General features: G+C 47.1%; 1 protein-coding gene across 15 annotated transcripts in view; it reads left to right on the top strand.

Annotated features, from left to right (window-relative positions):
• Atxn7l1 (ataxin 7 like 1) overlaps positions 1 to 18,028 on the top strand; it is a 235,748-nt gene that overhangs the window by 179,174 nt on the left and 38,546 nt on the right. For all 15 annotated transcript variants that reach the window (XM_046464117.2, XM_046464116.2, XM_046464113.2 and 12 more), the window contains one exon: positions 1,173 to 1,395. In XM_046464117.2, the coding sequence (XP_046320073.1) occupies positions 1,173 to 1,395 (223 nt within the window). The remainder of the gene's footprint in view (positions 1 to 1,172; positions 1,396 to 18,028) is intronic.

Genomic DNA, 18,028 nt, shown 5'->3' with positions numbered 1-18,028 from the left:
GAGCCAGGCATACTGGTGTACACACTCCTCTAATCTCAATGACTGGAGGCTGAGGCAGAAGGATCCCAAATTAGAGGCCAGCCTCAGCAACTCAGTGAGGCCCTGAGCAACTTAGCAAGACTCATCTCAAAATAAAAAAATGAAAAGGGATGGGGGTATAGGTAGTGGTAAAGCACCCCTGGGTTCAATCCCCAGTATCCAAAACAAACAAACAAAACCCCCACATATTCATGGAGCACTAATTTTATATGAGGCACAAGAGAGTCAGAGAGGACTTAGAGTTTCAGGACCATTGTCATTTTAGAGTTTGGGATTCTTATGTGTAAGTGTGCATTTTTCTGAGGTCCTTAACTTTCTCAAATCTGTAACCCTAAAACAGCTAAGGACCACCATAGTGGGTGCACACTAGAACTTGATTTCCTACACCTGCTGTCCAGGTCAGTGTCTTCATCCTGCCTACTGAGTTGGGTTGGCAGGGCTGGCAGAGCATGAATAACTGGGGCATCTCTGCCCAGAACTCTCCTATTTCCTACAGAATCTCAGGCAGCAGTCCACATCTGTAGATTCTGCCTCAAGTGTTAACATTCTCCAGCGATTTGTGTCCTTGAACTTCAGTTGACCCTAAAGAGGCCACCACTAGGGTATGTCAACAGACTGTCCATGCGTCCCAGGAAGGGACAGATGCTGGGCCGCTTTCTGGCTCTCAAAGACCTTTCATTCAGTCCTGCAGGGCTCTGTGACTTTCATGTCCTACAGAAGGTCAGGTTGGAGAATCTCCCGTTTTTTCTGAAAGTCTTTCCCTACCTACTGCCCTGGGCGACCTGTGACCTCTAAGAAGGCTGTCTGGGGATCGCATAGGCTATTGATTGTCCCCCTGTGTCGGGTAATACAGCCATCACACTGCTACTCCTATGGAAGTGTTTGACAGGAGGATGGTAATGGCTCCCAAGAGAACCTCGGGGTCCACTTAGCACATGCCATTTAATACAGAATTCCAGAATGTACTCCTTGATATAGTGGGTGGGGTAGGAGCCAACGTCAGGGTGAGCTGTCGTCAGAACTAAGCTTAGGGGCTGCGGATCCCACCAGGAAAGCTCCACAGGAGTGTGTGCGAGCACAGGAGACCAGCATGGGAGATGCTGTGCTGAGTTCTGTCCTTTCTCCCCCTGTAGAGAGAAGACACGGTTCAATGTGTAGACCTTCTTCCTCTCCAGCGTCTCCAGCCTCCAACCCCAGGACATCACTAGCGCAGGTGAAAACGAAAGCCTGTCTCAGCGGCCATAACTCTGCCAGCAGCACCTCAAAGCCATTCAAAACGCCCAAAGACAATCTACTTACCTCCAGCAGCAGACAGCACACAGTCTTTTCTGCAAAAGGATCAAGGGATAAACCATGGTGAGTGTCGGGTACTGGCAGCCAGCAGCTGTCTGCCCTCACTGCCTGTCCCTGTCACCATGGGAAACAGTGTTTACTCTCTGGCTTTGTTCCTGCCTCATGTCGAAGGAATCTGGGGGACTGAGGAGGGAACCCAGAATAATGGCATGAGAAGCCTAAATTCCAAAGGGAATGGGGAACCTTAAAAGTGCCCGTGCCTGACGGGGGAATTTTTCTTCTCATGAAAGCTTAGCCAAGTTGTGTCTAAGCAAAGGGTAACAGGGAAATATTCCTCAGTTATATGGTTACCTCTCAATTTTCCACCCCAGTGAAGAGAAGCACTGGTATGAGCAAATCAAAAGCACAGGCAGTCTGCCCATCCTGGGGAGAGGCCCCGATCCTGCCCCAGCCCCAGAGGCAGGCTTCATGCAGAGCCCCCGCTCCCAAGCTCCTGGGGAGTAGCAGGTATCTGGGGGCTGCCTACGGGAAGAAGAGCACAAAGCCAAAGAGAAGGCCAACCCATCGATGAGGAGGGAGAGCACCAGTTACAGGTAACTGAGAAAAATCGGAAGAGGCTTTCCATTCAGTTATTCATCCCAGTCTTTACCAAAAAGTTCTGCTTCCCTGTGAAATGGACAGATAGGAAACCAAACTGAAAAGGAGGAGGAGGGGAGTCTCAGAGCCAGTGTGGAGAGCGCTCAGGCCTGGCTTATTACAGCCCCCGCCAGCCTCAGCCTTCAGGCCTCATGATGGCAAAGAAGGGGCAGCCTGGAGTCTGTCTAATTTACATCTTTAAAGAGAAACAGTGTTCCTTTAATTAATGATAGTTAATTACACTTCATACCTAGGAACGCTGTGGAATAAAATCATCCATCAATGGATCTGTCGCTGTACGCTAAAAATTGTGATGACTTAGTAAAAGAGCTAATTATGCCAGATCGATGAAGGAGCCTCTTGTGATAGCCTGGAGAGGTTAGATGTGGCTGTGGAGGAGGGAGTCATCTGCCACCTCACCCGGCCTCACCGACTGGCTTTGCTTTCTGTGCCTTGTTGGCTCTGCGGCCTGTCCTGTGGGAGGATGCAGCGGATCAGGGAAGACCCAGCCTGAGAGTAACAGCCTGTGAGCTCTGGCCAGCATGCAGGCAGAGCAGGTCTCCAGTCCCGGAAGAGCTGAGTTTTCGACCGGGCTGCATGTCCCCATGTAAGCATAAGCTCCAGAGTCACTGCCTGTGTACAAATCTCAGCTAGGTGACTTTGGGCAAGTCATTTGATCTTGTGTCTCCGTTTCCTCACCTGAAAAATGGGGCTTTCCCTCATGAGACTGTTGTGAAGACAGAGTAAGCTGAGTTTGATAAAGCAGCAAGCACAACATCTGGATCAGAGTACATGTTCAGTACATCTTTAAGGATAATGTTATCATTTTCATTAATCATACATGCCAAAGGACAGAGCTCCCATAACTTGGGAGCTGCAGTCTGCCTAATAAGTGAGGGAAATGGCTCTTCAGAGTCACAGTAAGATGAAAACAGAATGATAAATAATAATAGTAATAATAATCTATTTGAAGCTGGAGGTGTAGCTCAGTGGTACAGCATTTGCCTAGCATGTGCAAGACCTTGGATTCCGTCCCCCAGCACTGAAAAAAAAAAATTATGCAAAGTCCAGAAATGAGCTGAGAGAAGTGAACTCAGGAAGCTGGGCAAGGGGCTTACAAGTGAGCAGGAGATGCAGCCAGATCATAGATGATCATAAAATGAATTTGCCTTGTGAAAGAGCAACCAGGAGTCTTGGGGGTCCCGTGGTGCAAAAAAGCATTCTCTCAGGAGGCAGACCTCAGGGAGATCTGTAGGGTTAGATCACTCCCCACCTGCAATGGAGACTCGTGGCACTTCACACACATACTCATTAAGACCTGCATTGGCAAGGCTCCTCCAGCTAGGACCAGAAGGAGGCGTGACTGAGTCTGAAGGAGCCAGCTGATCCCAGGGATGGCAAGGAGGGAAATGGCTCTAAATGAAAACAGCCTTCAGAGCTAGGGTGGAGGAGAAAGCCAATGGCCACTGGCATCACTCCAAGCGGGTGAAGGGGAGTGAAGACAGCTCAGCGGGGTGCACCAGCAAAGAGGCCGCGGGCCACCGTGGTCTTCTAGCTGGCCTCACGCCAGTCTGCCTGCTGTCATCCTTCCACTTGCTGTAGCCAGGAACCTAAGTCAGGAAGAGAGGGGGTCCCCAAGGCTGGGAAGATGCAGCTTGGAGCTCATAGGGTCCGAACTGAGTTCTGAGAGGCCTCCCTAGAATAGAGTATGAAGAGATGAGCACTGAGCTAGAGGCGGGAAAGTGAGTTCAAGCCCAGCCTCTGCCACTCACTTTCTGTGCGTCCTTGAACAAGTCACTTAATGGCTGTGAGTCTCATTATACCAAGTATGCAATGGACTGATGATCTTCATGCCCTAATGACTTCTTCAGTCGATTAATTATTCCAGTGCAGTGCAAAACCTGTACAACTGTATACAGCAGCCTTGGGAATACAAAGTTAAATAAGACAGATGCTATCAAAGGGAATCTGCAAGAAGCAACATAAGCTGACATAGAGTGTAATGTGATAAGGGCTCTGATATTGGTAGCCCAGAAGAAGGACATCCAACCCATGCTGAGTACTCAAAAAGTTTCTCTGAAGAGGTTGCACTTCAGCTTAATTTGAAGGACAAGTACACATACTCCTCAGCTTATGATGGGGTTATGTAATTTTCAATTTACAATGGTAAGTTGAAAATACCATAAGTCAAGAGGCATTTAATATACCTAACCTGCTGACTATCTTAGCTGGACCACTTATAATTAGCCTATAGTCAGACAAAGTCCTCTAACACAAAGCCTACTTTATATGGTAACCCTGTGGTCACTGGGCTGACTGGGGGCTACAGCCCACTGCCACTGCCCACTGTCACAAGAGAATGTCATACTACACATGGCTAGCCTGGAAAAAGATCAAAATTCAAAGTACATTTTCTGGGCCGGGGATGTAGCTCAGTAGTAGAGCACAGGCCTAGCATGCGTCAGGCTCTGGGTTCCATTCCCCAGCACCACAAAAAAACAAGTTACAGTTTCTTCTGAATGCTTATGATTTTCACACCATCATAAAGTGAAAAAAATCACAAGTCAAGCCAGGTGCTGTGGTACACACTTTTAATCCCAGCTACTTAGGTGTCTGAGGCAGGAAGTTCTTAGGTTCAAGACCAGTCTGGGCAATTTAGTGAGACCCTTAGCAACTTACTGAGACCCTGTCTTAAGATAAAAGACAAAAATGCTTGAGATATAGCTCAGTGGTAAAGCGCCCCTTTACCAAAAATAAACAAATAAATAAATCATGAATCAAATCATCAAAAGTCCCACATGTCTATAGTAAGGAGATTAAAAAATAAAATGGGATTTGAATGGTAATTTGTGGTTATCTAAATGATAATTTTATGTTATCTATTTATCCATAATTAAAAAATTAAAGCTGGGTGCTGGGGCGCACGCCTGTAATCCCAGCGGCTCAGGTGGCTGAGGCAGGAAGATTGCAAATTCAAAGCCAGCCTCAGCAATAGTGAGGCGCTAAGCAAACCAGTGAGACCCTGTCTCCAAATAAAATACAGAATAGGGCTGCAGATGTGACTAAGTGGCCAAGTGCCCTGAGTTCAATCCCTGGTACCAAAAAAAATTAAGACAGTGGGAAAGATGAGCCGGGCAGCACAGTGGTGCTCATCTGTAACCTCAGCAGCTGGGGCTGAGGCAGGAGATGGCAAGTTCCAGGCCAGCCTGGACAACTTAGTGAAACCCTGCCTCAAAAATAAAAAATAAAGAGGAGGCCAGATGTGGTGGTGCATGCGTATAATCCCAGCAGCTTGGGAGGCTGAGGTAGGAGGACTGTTAGTTCAAAGCCAGCCTCAGCAATTTAACAAGGCCCTAAGCAACTTATCAAGACCCTGTCTCTAAATAACATGTGAAAAGGGCTGGGGATGTGGCTCAGTGGTAAAGCACCCCTGGGTTCAGTCCCCAGTAACACTCACACACACAAATAAAATAAAATAAAAATAGAGAAGGAAAGATGAGCCAGGCAAAGGGAACAGAAGGTAGGAGAGTGTTTGCCCGTGGGGAGAGGCAGGATGTGAAGCCAAGTGGGTGGGCTTCAAATCAAAGTTTCACCGTCCATGGTCAATTCAGGAATTCAGACTTCACCTGAAGCCTGCATGGAGCTGTTAAAGGGGCAGTTTTCAGCTGTGGTAAGATCAGCCTGTCCTCAGTCTAAAGATGGCTTCAGGGCCACTCAGGAAGTGGCAAGAACAGTGAGGATGTTGTTGCATAATCCAAGTGATAGCAGCCAGGCCCGAGGCAGGGGTGATGAGCCAGCGGGAGAAGCAGCAAGGAGGAACCTTCACGGGATTTGGGGGTTGGTTATATGTAGGACTGGAATATAAGGAAGAGTTGTGGATGATGTCGAGGTTCTTGGCTTGGACAACTAAGTGACTGGTCCTGCCTCCTTCTCAAGAGAAGGCTGATAAGGGCCAGAGTCTAGGGAGGAAAGGAGAGATGAGTTCAGCTGGAGAGTTGGTAGACTGTGAATTATTTAATTAATTCCTACTAGGAGACATCCAGTGGGCATGGATCCAGATGTTTGGATCCAGAGGTCAGGAGAGAGGTACTGGTGGAATCCAGATTTGAGAGTCCTGTGTAGAAATGGGGGTTGAAGCCATGGATGCAGGTGGGGCCTCCCAGAAGATATGTGGCATGAAAAGAACAGGCCATAGGCAGGGCCCTGGGAAACAGGACCAGGGGAAGGAGAGCCCAAGGCTGCAGGGCCAACTAAGCCTAGAGGTTTTAGTTTGTCTGCTTTTAGTAATAGACCAAACCCAGGGATGCTCTACCCATGACCTACATCCCCAGCCCTTTTTATTATTATTATTATATTTTAATTATTTTTTATTATTATATTATTATTATTTTTAAAGAGAGAGAGAGAGAAAAAATTTTTTAATATTTATTTTTTAGTTTTGCAGTGGATACAACGTCTTTATTTTATGTTTATGTGGTGCTGAGGATCGAACCCAGCAGCCCGCGCATGCCAGGAGAATGCGCTACTGCTTGAGCCACATCCCCAGCCATTATTATTATTATTAATTATTATATTTCAAGACAAGATCTCACTAAATTGCCAAAGCTGGTCTCAAACTTGCGACCCTCTTGCCTCCACCTCTGTAGTAACTGGGGTTGCGGGAGTGCACCACGACTCCTGCTCCTTCTTTCCTGGCCAAAATCTTCACCATTCTTATTATGCATTTCACTGTCCACCTCCTCAAAAGTTCTCGTCTCCTTTACCTCCCCCTTGCCAGCAAAGCACGTAGTTTTTGCCTCACCTGTGACACCCTCTGTGGCCTGCCAGAGATTTAATATCCTCATGCTGCTCCTGCTCAGCGGTAGCTGCAGGGTCTGCCATGTGTTAGCTTCTCACCAGCTGAGCAAACATGGTGCCCTTGTTGGTTTTGATGTTGGGTTTTTTTGTTGTTGTTGTTTTTTATTTTTGTTTTTGTTTTATTACTTTAACTTCTTTTTTTTTTTCTCTCGATGTGGGGATTGAACCAGGATCTCACACCTGCTAGGCCAGTGCCCTATTGCCACTGAGCCACATCCCTGTCCATCAACCCTTGCTGAAATGAAAGGAACAGATCTCACCATTGAAGGGGATTGTAAGATTTTCTGGAGATGGTGAGCCTTTTGTCTAGCAGTGTTGAGATGAGCACGGTCCATGGAAATATAATACATGCCCCCTGTGAAACTGAACATTTTTTAGCAGCCATGTTGAAAAAAAGGGGAAAGAAACAGGTGAAATTAATTTTTTTTTTTGAGAGAGAGAGAGAGAGAGAATTTTTAATATTTATTTTTTTTTAGTTATTGGTGGACACAATCTTTGTTTGTATGTGGTGCTGAGGATCGAACCTGGGCTGCACACATGCCGGGCGAGCACGCTACCGCTTGAGCCACATCCCCAGCCCTAATTTTTTTTCTTCCCCCTAACAGTAAAGTAGTTTACATTCTTTTTTTTTTTTTTTTTTTTTTTTTGGTACCAGGGATTGAACTCAGGGGCACTCAACCATGGAGCCACATCTCCAGCCCTTTTTGTATTTTATTTAGAGAGAGGGTTTCACTGAGTTGCTTAGGGCCTCGCTAAGTTGCTGAGGCTGGCTTTGAACTCACGATCCTCCTGCCTCAGCTTCCCAAACTACTGGGATTACAGGTGTACATCACCATGCCCAGCTACATTCCTTTTCTTTTTTTTTTCCATTCTGTTTTGAAATCCTGTGTGTATTTTACCCTTACAGCACATCTCAATTTGGACACTAAATTGTCATCAGAAATATTTGCTTCCTTGTTAGATTTCATAAAAACTAGAGACTGTAAAATAGATTCACATATGCAAGTTGTTCCAAACATACTTAAACATTTCCTAATAATAGAACCAAGTATCTCTTTTTAAATTGTAATGAATTAAATTTAGAATTCTGTTCCTCCCTCGTCCATGGCAGCCACAATGTAAGTGCTCAGTAGCCACAAGTGGCTGGTGACTGCTGTCTCTGACACAACAGATCTTAACATGTATCCTGGGGATCCTAGGTGGGTCTCTCCATTTCTTGGGTTCAGAGATAAATTAACTGGACTCCATGGGGCTCTCACGAAGTGGTAAGAACTCTCACTCCCTTCCTGCATTAGCCTGTAGTAGGAACAGACCTAGAAAATCCAATCAGGCCATGCAGAGAGTCCCTGGCCAGAGTTCCTTTTCATCGCTCCAGTTGAGCTCCATATTGATCCTTACAAGCCAAGAAAACATAAGCAGTGTCTGCCCACGTGGGCTATGTGGCCTTTATGTGCCATTTAACAACAGGCGTGGGGCACCTTTTCCAAGTAGCTCAAGTTCACGTGGACAGCAGTAAAAGCACCACCCCTGAGGTCAGGTTGACCTCCTGGAATTCTTGCCCAGGTTAAATAGTCTGTGTTTCGTTTCTTTCTCCCTTTTGTATCTGGATTGGGTTAAAAAATAACTCTGCATGAGAAGAAAGGGGAAAACAGAGAAGGTATCTCCATGTTACCAGATTTATCCCCTGTGAGCCTGACTACCCTGCAGGTCACCCAGCACCCAGGTTCTAATAGCCCCTCTCTCCACTAGTTATGCCCCTTCAGGGGACCACTCCCAAGGGAACCAGAGGCCAGAGAGTCCCTGGCTAGTGTAAACACAGTCCATAATGACAGAGGGAGGTGGGTCCCCATGTAAAAGTCAAGAAGGCATCGTGGGGCCTGTTGCAGTGGCATGACCTGTAGTTCCACTTAGGAGATGGAGGCAAGAGGATCGCTTGAGCCCAGGAGTTTGAGTCCATCCTGGGCAACATAGCAAAACCTGTTTCAAAAAGGTGGGAGGGAAAGTGGGAGAGAGGGTGGGAGGAGGGAGGAGAGAGGGAGGAAATTAAATAAAATCGTGGCTGTTTGGCTCTTTTGAGCTGCAATAAGCATTTCAGCCTCTGCTTATGAGTTCCCACTCCGCTTGGGACCAGGCCCTGGCACAGGGAACCTTTCCCAGCTGCTGTCACTTCCCACCCTGGCGGAGCATGCTGAGCTCATGGGGAACTCAAACCCACTGAGATAGGCAGATGTGGACAGGAGGCAGGGAGCAGGTAGGAGGAGGTTTTCTTCCCCTGGATGGCTTGTTGCCTTCTCTTTGGGCCTTATCAACCCGCACATGTGTGTTGAATGCTAAATATGCTCAGCTATTAAAAATGCAGGAGAAGAGCAGGCTGCTCCAGAAGGAAAATGAGCCAAAGCAAAAGAAAAATCAGCAGGCTCCCTGGACTCCACGTGCATGCCCTCCAGCACAGTGGGGGAGGGCTGCCTCTCCCCAGGTAGACAGGGCTCTTCTCAAAATGCTTAGAAATGCAAGGTGGGTCTTCCAGCAGTGAAGTGGGCTGGGGAGCCCAGGTACCCTGGAAGTCTTTCCAGAGCTTTGAGGAGAGGGAAATGATAACTGAGTGCTGGTGCTGGTGAACTGAAGGCAGAACCTGGCTTAGGGTTGACGGCTCCCAGAAAACATGGGAGGTCATCTCAGGGGTTCCAGTCAGGCTGTGAAATCCTAGATCCAACATGCCGTAGAGCCTCCAACAGACCCTACCACTCTGGCCTCCCTAGATTCTCCAGCAGGATTCCTTCAGCCACCTCCGCCTTGCCTCCTCCTCCAGTCCACCCTTCCTGCTCCACCCTGTTTATTTGTCTCTAGAATGGAAATCTAGCCCCTTCATTAGGAACTGCAGGGGGGAAGGTAGAAAGGCCAGGTGGGCCAGAGCAGATGAAAGGTAGGTAGGCTAGAATATTCAAGCACAGGGTGGGGAGATAAGGTCCCCTCCTAGACGGGAGGCCAGGAACTTAAACATTAAGTGCTATGTTAAATGCTGTGCACACACACAGGTCTGCAGATGAGCGAAGATAAGGACAATGGACAGCTCCTTGGGAGTCAACTCCAGTGACCTCCTGAAGTCACAGAAGTGCTCAGAAAGAGAATGGGGCCTCCGGAGGGAATAATAAGACTAGGACAGCTGGGAAAGGGGAAAATGGCAGGAGAGAGAGAAGGTTATGGGCCACAAGGATGGGTAACCGTGACCTTTCATGGCTGCATAGCACTTTATAATTTTCAGACACTTTTATAGCCCTGATCCCATCTACTACCCTGTGAGGAAGTTAAGAAGACAGAGGCCCAAAGAAATGAAGTATCTGGTCCAAGTCCAGTAGCAGAGCTAGACTCCATCCCTGGTCTCTGACTTCCAGGGCTGCATGTAGAGCACCACTCCTAGAGTGACCTGAGATTGAGCCCCATGTCTGCCTTCATTTTACTGAATGAGCTGGGGTGACTTTTCTATGCCTCAATTGTAAAATTGGGGTGGAAATTAAACATGGTATTCCATGTGAGAGCATGACCTACCATCCAGCACACGCGTACACTCAGTGGGGGCCACTATGAACTCACGCCTTTCCTTTGTCATTCTCTGTCTCTTGCCAAGAAAGAGAAAGAGCTGCAGGCTGGTCCTCCCCTAAAGCATTTGTTCTTTCCAAGCACTGGTGGAGAACCAGTGCATTTATTAAGATGTTATATGATTTAATCTTTGCCAAAAACATTAATTCATGCATCAAACTTTTACTGAGCCTTTCCTAAATGCTAGACGTTGTATATGCTGCTGGGACAGAGTTCCTATCCTTGGGTAGCTCTCAGTCTGGTCAATGTATGTAGCTCTAGAAATAAAACCTCGCCATTGAACATGGTAAGTGCAGCAGAAACACCTGAGAAGGGACAGCTAGCATGAGAGAAGGCTGTATTTCCTCAGGATGTGGACAGATGGAGGGGATGTTCACAGGAGAGGGGAGGGCACCAAGCACAGACCCCAGTGCACAGAACTAGGCCCCTGCACCTGGTCCCAGGATCCAAGAGAAGTCGAGCAGGGATGTAGGAGAATGTGACTGGACAGGAGAGGTGGAGTAGGCCAGGCTGTGAAGGTTGACTTCCCCGACCTTTAATGGTCACCTTTGCACTGGTGGCTGAGTGCAAGACGGCTGTGTATGGTGGCAAACGCCTGTAATCCCAGTGGCTCAGGAGGCTGAGGCACGAGGATCCCAGGTTCAAAGCCAGCCTTGGCAACTCAGCAAGACCGTGTCTCTAATAAAATACAAAAAAGGGTTGGGGATGTGGCTCAGTGATTAAGTGCCCCTGGGTTCAATCCCTGGTACCAAAAAAAAAAAAAAAAAAAAAACCATAAACATTGGTAGTGGAATTTTCTTTTCATTCTTTTTGCAGTGCTGGGGATTGAACCCAAGACCTTGCATGTGCTAGACAAGCACCCTACAACTAGTGGTGGGAATTTTGAACAAGGGTCAGGCAAGCCATGCTAAAGACTTTCACTGGTAATGCAGAAAAATGCAGACAGGGGTCTTTTTTTTTTTTCTTTTCTTTTTCTTTTTTGATAATACTAAACCCAGGGGTGCTCTATCACTGAGTCACATCCCTGGCCCTTTTTATTTTGAGACAGGGTCTCACTAAGTTGCTGAAGCTGTCCTTGAACTGACAGTCCTCCTGCCACAACCAAGCATATTGCTGGGATTACAGACATGGGCCAGCATGCCAGCTCTGTATTTCTTTTTTTATGGATACATTATAATTATACACAATAGTGGGATTCATTGTGATAGATTCATATATGCCCATATCATAATCTTGCCAATTTCATTGCCCAGTACCTCCACCCTGTTCCCTCTTCTCCTCCCTCCTCCCACCCCATCCTTTACTCTATTGGTCTTGCTTCAATTTTTATCACAAATTGGGTTTTTCCCCCTTTTTTCTCTCTAGCTTCTACATGAGAGAAAATATAGGACCCTTGACTTATTTCACTCAACATGATGTATTTTGTTATTTAATATAAAAAGAATTTCCTGAAGCTGGGGGCGCTTCCTGTAATTTCAGCAACTCAGGAGGCTGAGGCAGGAGGATCACAAGTTTTACGCCAGTCCAGCAACTGAGCAAAACCCTGTCTCAAAATAAAAAATAAAAAGGGCTAGGGAATGTAGCTCTGTGGTAGAGTACTTCTGGGTTCAATCCCTTGTACTAAAAAGTAAAAATAAATAAGAATTTTAAAATAATTTCCTTAGTTTGCTGTAGGACAATATGAAGACGAAACTCTTGAATGTCTTTTTAAATAATGTGCTTGTTTCTGGATAAAAGTGGTTTAGGTGCAGGGCTGCCTAATAGGGAATGGATTCCAATTGTGAAGAGGAAAAAATTGAGTGAGTGAGTGTTACACCTGGGAAAGGGAGTACTCCTGGGACTGTTCCTCTCTGAAGGAAATGAGAGCAGCTGGTGTCAGGCTCCCTGGCAGAGGCTGGGGCACTGAAGACAGCCAGAGACTCTGTCCTTGACTCTTTTCCCAACATGCTCATAAGGACTTTTCAAAGGCAAAAGCCTGGGGATGGGGGCTCAGGGTCTGTGCTCAGGTGCTGCTCCCAGCCTACCTTGGCAGGGGGATGAAGATGGTCTGTAAGGAGTCCCTATCTCTCCCATGTCACTAATCTCTCCCTTGGCTCCAGGGTTTGAGAGTGACAGTAAGGACTCTGGCCCTGCTAGGCTAGTGGCAGGCCCTGCAGAGGGGCAGCTTGTTGCTGCAACAGTGGGAGCCAATGACCTCTGGTGGCTGCAGAGGGGAGTGCGCCCAGTTGCTGCTCCGGAGTATGGCCTGTCCTGGTCCTATGCTGGGGACCAAGGCACTCAGGGATCTGTCCCACTCTGTACCAGCACACTTTGCAGAATCTACCTGCCTCCTGATCCCTACCTTCTCACATCTGTCCTTCAAAGGCTCTGATATCATTTCTGCACTGATGTGAATGTCAGTGGCCATTCATGTGAAGTGTGCAGCTCAGTCATGAGGGAAGACCCTGAGCAGCAGCTGTTGTTTTGGTCTAGGGCTGTCATTAAACCTTTCCTGACCTTGAGACCACACCACTACAAGCACAGCTGGTCTCAAAGGCAGACTGTGCAGCATCGTATGCCCTCCTGAATCAGGACTCCATTCTCCTTCTTCTTTACCTTCTCCAGGTTGCTGGTTTTTCCACAGTCCTGGTGCACTAGGATGCCCCAGGAACATCAGGACATTTATCACTTCTTGTTCTCCAGTGTGTGTGGAGAAGATCTTCTGAGCTCTGTGCCTTGGGAAGCCCTAACAGCAGAGAACTAGGAGAGACTAACAGAACAGCAGAGAGGCTGGTGCTGCGGCCTCCTCCTTCCTCTGGAGCAGCCGGGTGCAAGTGTAGTCATTCCTCTGGGTGATGTCCCAGAGTGACAGAGGCCCCTGTGGCCTACCATGCTGCAGGAGACAACACATTTGTATGAGAGGAGGCTGGCTATCCCACCCACTCTCCTTCCAGATGTGCTTTAGTCACTTAGCTCAGGCTTGGCAGTGCTAGTAATGGACAATCAGGTAGGACTGTGGAGCTGGCTGAAGAGTCCTGGAAAGAGGTCATCAGGTCTGGAAAGACCTCCTTCCCCATTCCCTTCTCCTCTTCATTGCACCTCCAGAAGTCCTGTTCTCTGGGTGAGTGGAGGCCACCTGCCCGTCAACTGTCACTGCCTCCTCCCACCTTGTCCATCTTTGTGGGTCAGAAAAGACAAAGAAGACAAGAGGTTTCTGATGGCCTTTCTTCCCAGAAGTATACCCCAAAAGTATCAGGGACAGTGGGGAAAGTGAATGGTGTGACCCTGTGTCCTCTATTGGTCTCACTACGTTTCGTTGAGGTTCTGCTGTGTGCCTGGCACCGTGCCAAGCTCTTCATGTCTGTTACCTCATGATATCCCTTCAATTATCATTACCTTCATTTTATTGATCAGGAAACAGAGGCACAGAACCATGAAGGCCTGAGGCACCACTTGTGTGGGCTCTGTGCTATATGAGAGACCACCCCACCAAAGAAGGAGGGAGGAGCCAAAGCCAGTACGCACCCTGTCTGCCAGCTGCTGCTCCTTTTTCTTGTTCTCACAGAAGTTCTATGGGCTTGCTGTGGTCCTGAAGCCAGGAAGTCACATGCTCTCCTACCATAATGCTTCCAGCAATACATAAGGCAGGATTCAAATGTAGTTTTTGTCTAATTTCTCTTTTTTCAGAGGGAGAGGACCAGGGATTGAACCCAAGGGCACTTTACCACTGAGCCATATCCCCAGCCCTTTTTATTTTTTATTTTGAGACAGGGTCTCACAAGTTGCTTTGGGCCTTGCTATGTTGCTGAGGCTGGTCTCAAACTTGTAATCCTCCTGCTTCAGCCTCCCAGGCTGCTGGGATTACAGGCATGCATCACTGCGCTGGGCAATTTCTCTAATTTCAAAACCTGTGCTAACTCTTGTCCTGATCTCTTTTGCAACACCCTCCACAGTAAGGGAATTTTCTAGAACTTTGACAAGTTGCTAACCCTCAATTCAGCCTAACTTGTCCTCCGAGATTTTTATTTCATTCATTTATGGCCATTTTTGCAATTTGTCAAAGTCAGCTTGTTCATCACCCACCCACATGTACACACACAGAGACACACACATACATGCCTAACTTGTCTAAGCAGGAAACTCCACATCATTCTTCTCAGCAGCTAATCACCTCTGCTGGGTGAGGAAGGAAACCTTGACCCATTATTGTCATTGAAGATGCTGCATGCTGTACCCTTCCCGGCCAACAGTGGGTGACAGCCAAGCTCCCCTTGGTATGAGAATGAGAGAACCTGGCCACCAAACTCCTACCCCCCCTTCCCTCCCTCACCCCTACCCCCCACTCCCCCACCCTGCCTCTGCCACCATGACCACTCACCCCACAATAGCTGTGCAGTCTGACCACATTTCCCCAGTTTACTGAGGTTGTGTTTTACGGGAGAGAATCAAAAACGTGCAAAGGTCAAGAGAGATTATACACTATGCTTCCTCTCTCACCACCAGGCCTGACACTTAGCCACAGAATAATAAATTAGCCTAGTAGATTTTCTTACTTTCGGGCCCTGTGGTTGCTAAAGGTACTTACAAATAGGGTTTCTGAAAGTTTTCCCAGTATTTATTTTACCAGATAGAAAAATGTGTGTTTAAAAAAATTATATATATATATGTGTATGTATATATATATATATATATATATATATATATATATATCCCATTTATTTATCCATCTGTATTTATGTGCTACCTATTATAATTCTCCTACTAGGGCGGACTCCATGGCTGTGTTATTTACACTGGTTCTTAATGATTGCCCAACTCCCAGCCTTCCAGAATGCCCCAAGTATTTTTTTTTTTACTTAAAGAATTTAAATTCGATATAAATAATCTTCTAGTAGCAACCCCCAAAAGACACCCAAGAGCGCCAAATAGAATTTCTTCTCCAAGAGCATTTTAAAAGAGGGTGAATTCCTTTTTGTTTGGATGACTTAATGCTGTCACTGCTTGGAAGGCAAAAGGCTGAGTGAGATGGCTCTCCCAGGGACCTGCCAGTAAATCAGAGATTCTCAAAATTCTGCCAGACCATGGCACAGGCACATGGGTCTTTGTCGAAGGAAGGGGTGGGAGAAATCAGACAGCTGAGAACTCTCATCAGACATGTAACCCACAGCACAGATACCATATGTCCTCTCGCTCCTGCCTGTCAAATCCATCTTTACCCTGCTCTGGTAAGTGGAGAAAGGCTGGCAATAATTTTTGCAAACCTAAAGACTTTGTGAACCATTCTCTTAAGGCGTATCTGTTGATGATAGAAGAATAAATCTTGCTCACCAGAAAAGCGTAGCTGGCAGGAGGGCAGCTGGCCCTGCAGCACGTTGGTGGCTCTCGCAATGACACCATCATGATTCTCCACCTCTGCTCTTTTGCAGACATCACTGGGCAGGGAGGGAATCTACTTGCTGCCAAGAGAACCATTTTTCTTAAAGCCAGAAGACCTGCCTTGGTCTAGAAAGATAAATTCAGACAGGCCAAGCACACAGGAAGAAGATTTGGGCAGCCAAAGCAGGACAAAAGACACAGAAGGTAGACACCTTCCCATGGTGCAGGGGGGGATGAGGGAGGGTCCCTTCCCAGGACCAACTGAGATGGAGGTAGAGAGACCATGGAGGAACAGAGATAACAAGGAGATAAGTACTCCCAGTATAGTAGACAGGAAGCTAGCTGCAGCCCTGGGATTCCTGAAAGAGTTCATGCTAAGCAAACAAAACAGGCATTTTGAAAGCCTGGGCAGAGTGGAGACTCCCCTTTCCTTTTCAAACCCTGCTCCTCAAAGGAAGGACAATAGTTGATCAATGCAACAGATTGCAAATTGTGAGCCCTAAGGCAGTATGTAAATGCATTCCTTAAGATTGAAGGGGAAGGAATTTCAGGGGACTTTGCTAACCTCTGGAGTAACTGTTGGCTTGTTTATCACCTACACAAACAGAATAATACATTGCTTAGTCAATCTTCTGAGTATTGCCAACTAACCACCCACTCCCAGCTCCTCACCACACGTGGAGGTGTTTGAGTTAATGTGACTGAATATAGAAAAGATGAGCCATGCCCACCCTGTGAAAGCAGGGGTCAGAATCTTTGGCCTCTTTCCAATGGAAAAAAAATTAAACCTGCCATTCAGTTTCCACTGCCATCCAGAAGAAGCCTTTACCTACCCAAGGATGGGACACTTCCCTGGCTGGGAAAGGCAATTGCCAAGGAATTGAGGAGACTGTGTAAAGGGACCAGGGGAGCAAGCAGAAGGCACTTCTGAGATAGTGGTATATTAGTCAGCTTTCTATTACTGTGATAAAATACTTGAGAAAATCATCTCAAAAGAGGAGGAAAGATTTGTTTTGGATCACAGTTTCAGAGGTTTCAGTCCATGGTTGGCTGGCTCCATTGTTTCTTTGTTTTTCCATACTAAGGATTGAACTGAGGGGCACTCGACCACTGAGCCACATCTCCAACCCTATTTTGTATTTTATTTAGAGACAGGGTTTCACTGAGTTGCTTAGCACCTCACTTTAGCTGAAGGTAGCTTTGAACTTACAATCCTCCTGCCTCAGCCTCATAAACCACTGGGATTGGGGCATGCACCACCACACCCGGCTATTTCTAGGCCTGTAATGAGAACATTGTGGTGGAGCAACACTGCTTACCTCATGGAAGCCAGGAATCAGAGAGAGAGAATGGAAGGAACCAGGGACAAGATCTAGTCCCCAAAGTATTCCCCAAGGACTTACTCCCTTCTACTAGGTCCCTCATCAGATACCTTCCACCACCTCCCAGTTGTTCGTTCAGCTAGGAATCCACCAATGGTTGATGAGATTAAAGAGCTCATGATCCATCACATCCCTAAGGCTCCTTTGAACATTGCCGCATTGGGGACCAAGGCTTCAACACAGCCTTAGGGGGACATTCCAAATCTAAACTATGACAGGTGGCTTCCCGTGGCCACAGTACCCACTGCTGGACTACAGACACACGCTGCTTAAACAGTCCATCTGATTCCATGGTGGCTAGAATTTATACTGGAGAAACAGGCATGGCAAGATCAAATACAGATGATTTTCATCTCCCCCCACCCCCAGTTCATCTGGGAACATGTTTGGTTCTCTCTACTGTCATGGAGCTGTCTGCTTCTCCATCTTCTCTTACCTCCCAGGCCAAAGGCAGATTACCTTAGAGAGGAACCCCCAAGTTTTTGAGAGAAAGAAGGTACACCAGAGGGAAGAAGTATCAGTGACAGCCCAGGTTCTCCTCCTCGATATGGAGGGGTCGATAGCCTTCTCCAGAAGTTAATGAACATCCTAGAGTTTCCACCTGAAAGAATTCAGCCACCCTTCCCCTCCAACATGGAAGTTCACTCAGTGGCTAGCTGCCTCCTGACTCTCTGGTCTTTAGAATGCTTTAAGACATTCTTGATTGGATCCCACCCTCACTTCCCATTCCTCAGTCCTAGAGGACTGTACTTAAGCCTTTCCTGTTTCCCATGAGCTCTGCATCCTGCATGTGGGCACTGGGACTGAAGTCCAGCTGGAGTTCTGGAAGGGCTGGCGGTACAGAAAATGAATGGGCCATACTTGGGAAA

This window comes from Marmota monax, unplaced genomic scaffold (assembly GCF_021218885.2).
Source record: "Marmota monax isolate L192 unplaced genomic scaffold, Marmota_monax_Labrador192_F-V1.1 WCK01_AAM20220418_F8-fsc00065, whole genome shotgun sequence".
NCBI lineage: Eukaryota > Metazoa > Chordata > Mammalia > Rodentia > Sciuridae > Marmota > Marmota monax.
The sequence above is the reverse complement of the archived record's forward strand: the minus strand, read 5'-3'. Positions and strand labels throughout refer to the sequence as shown.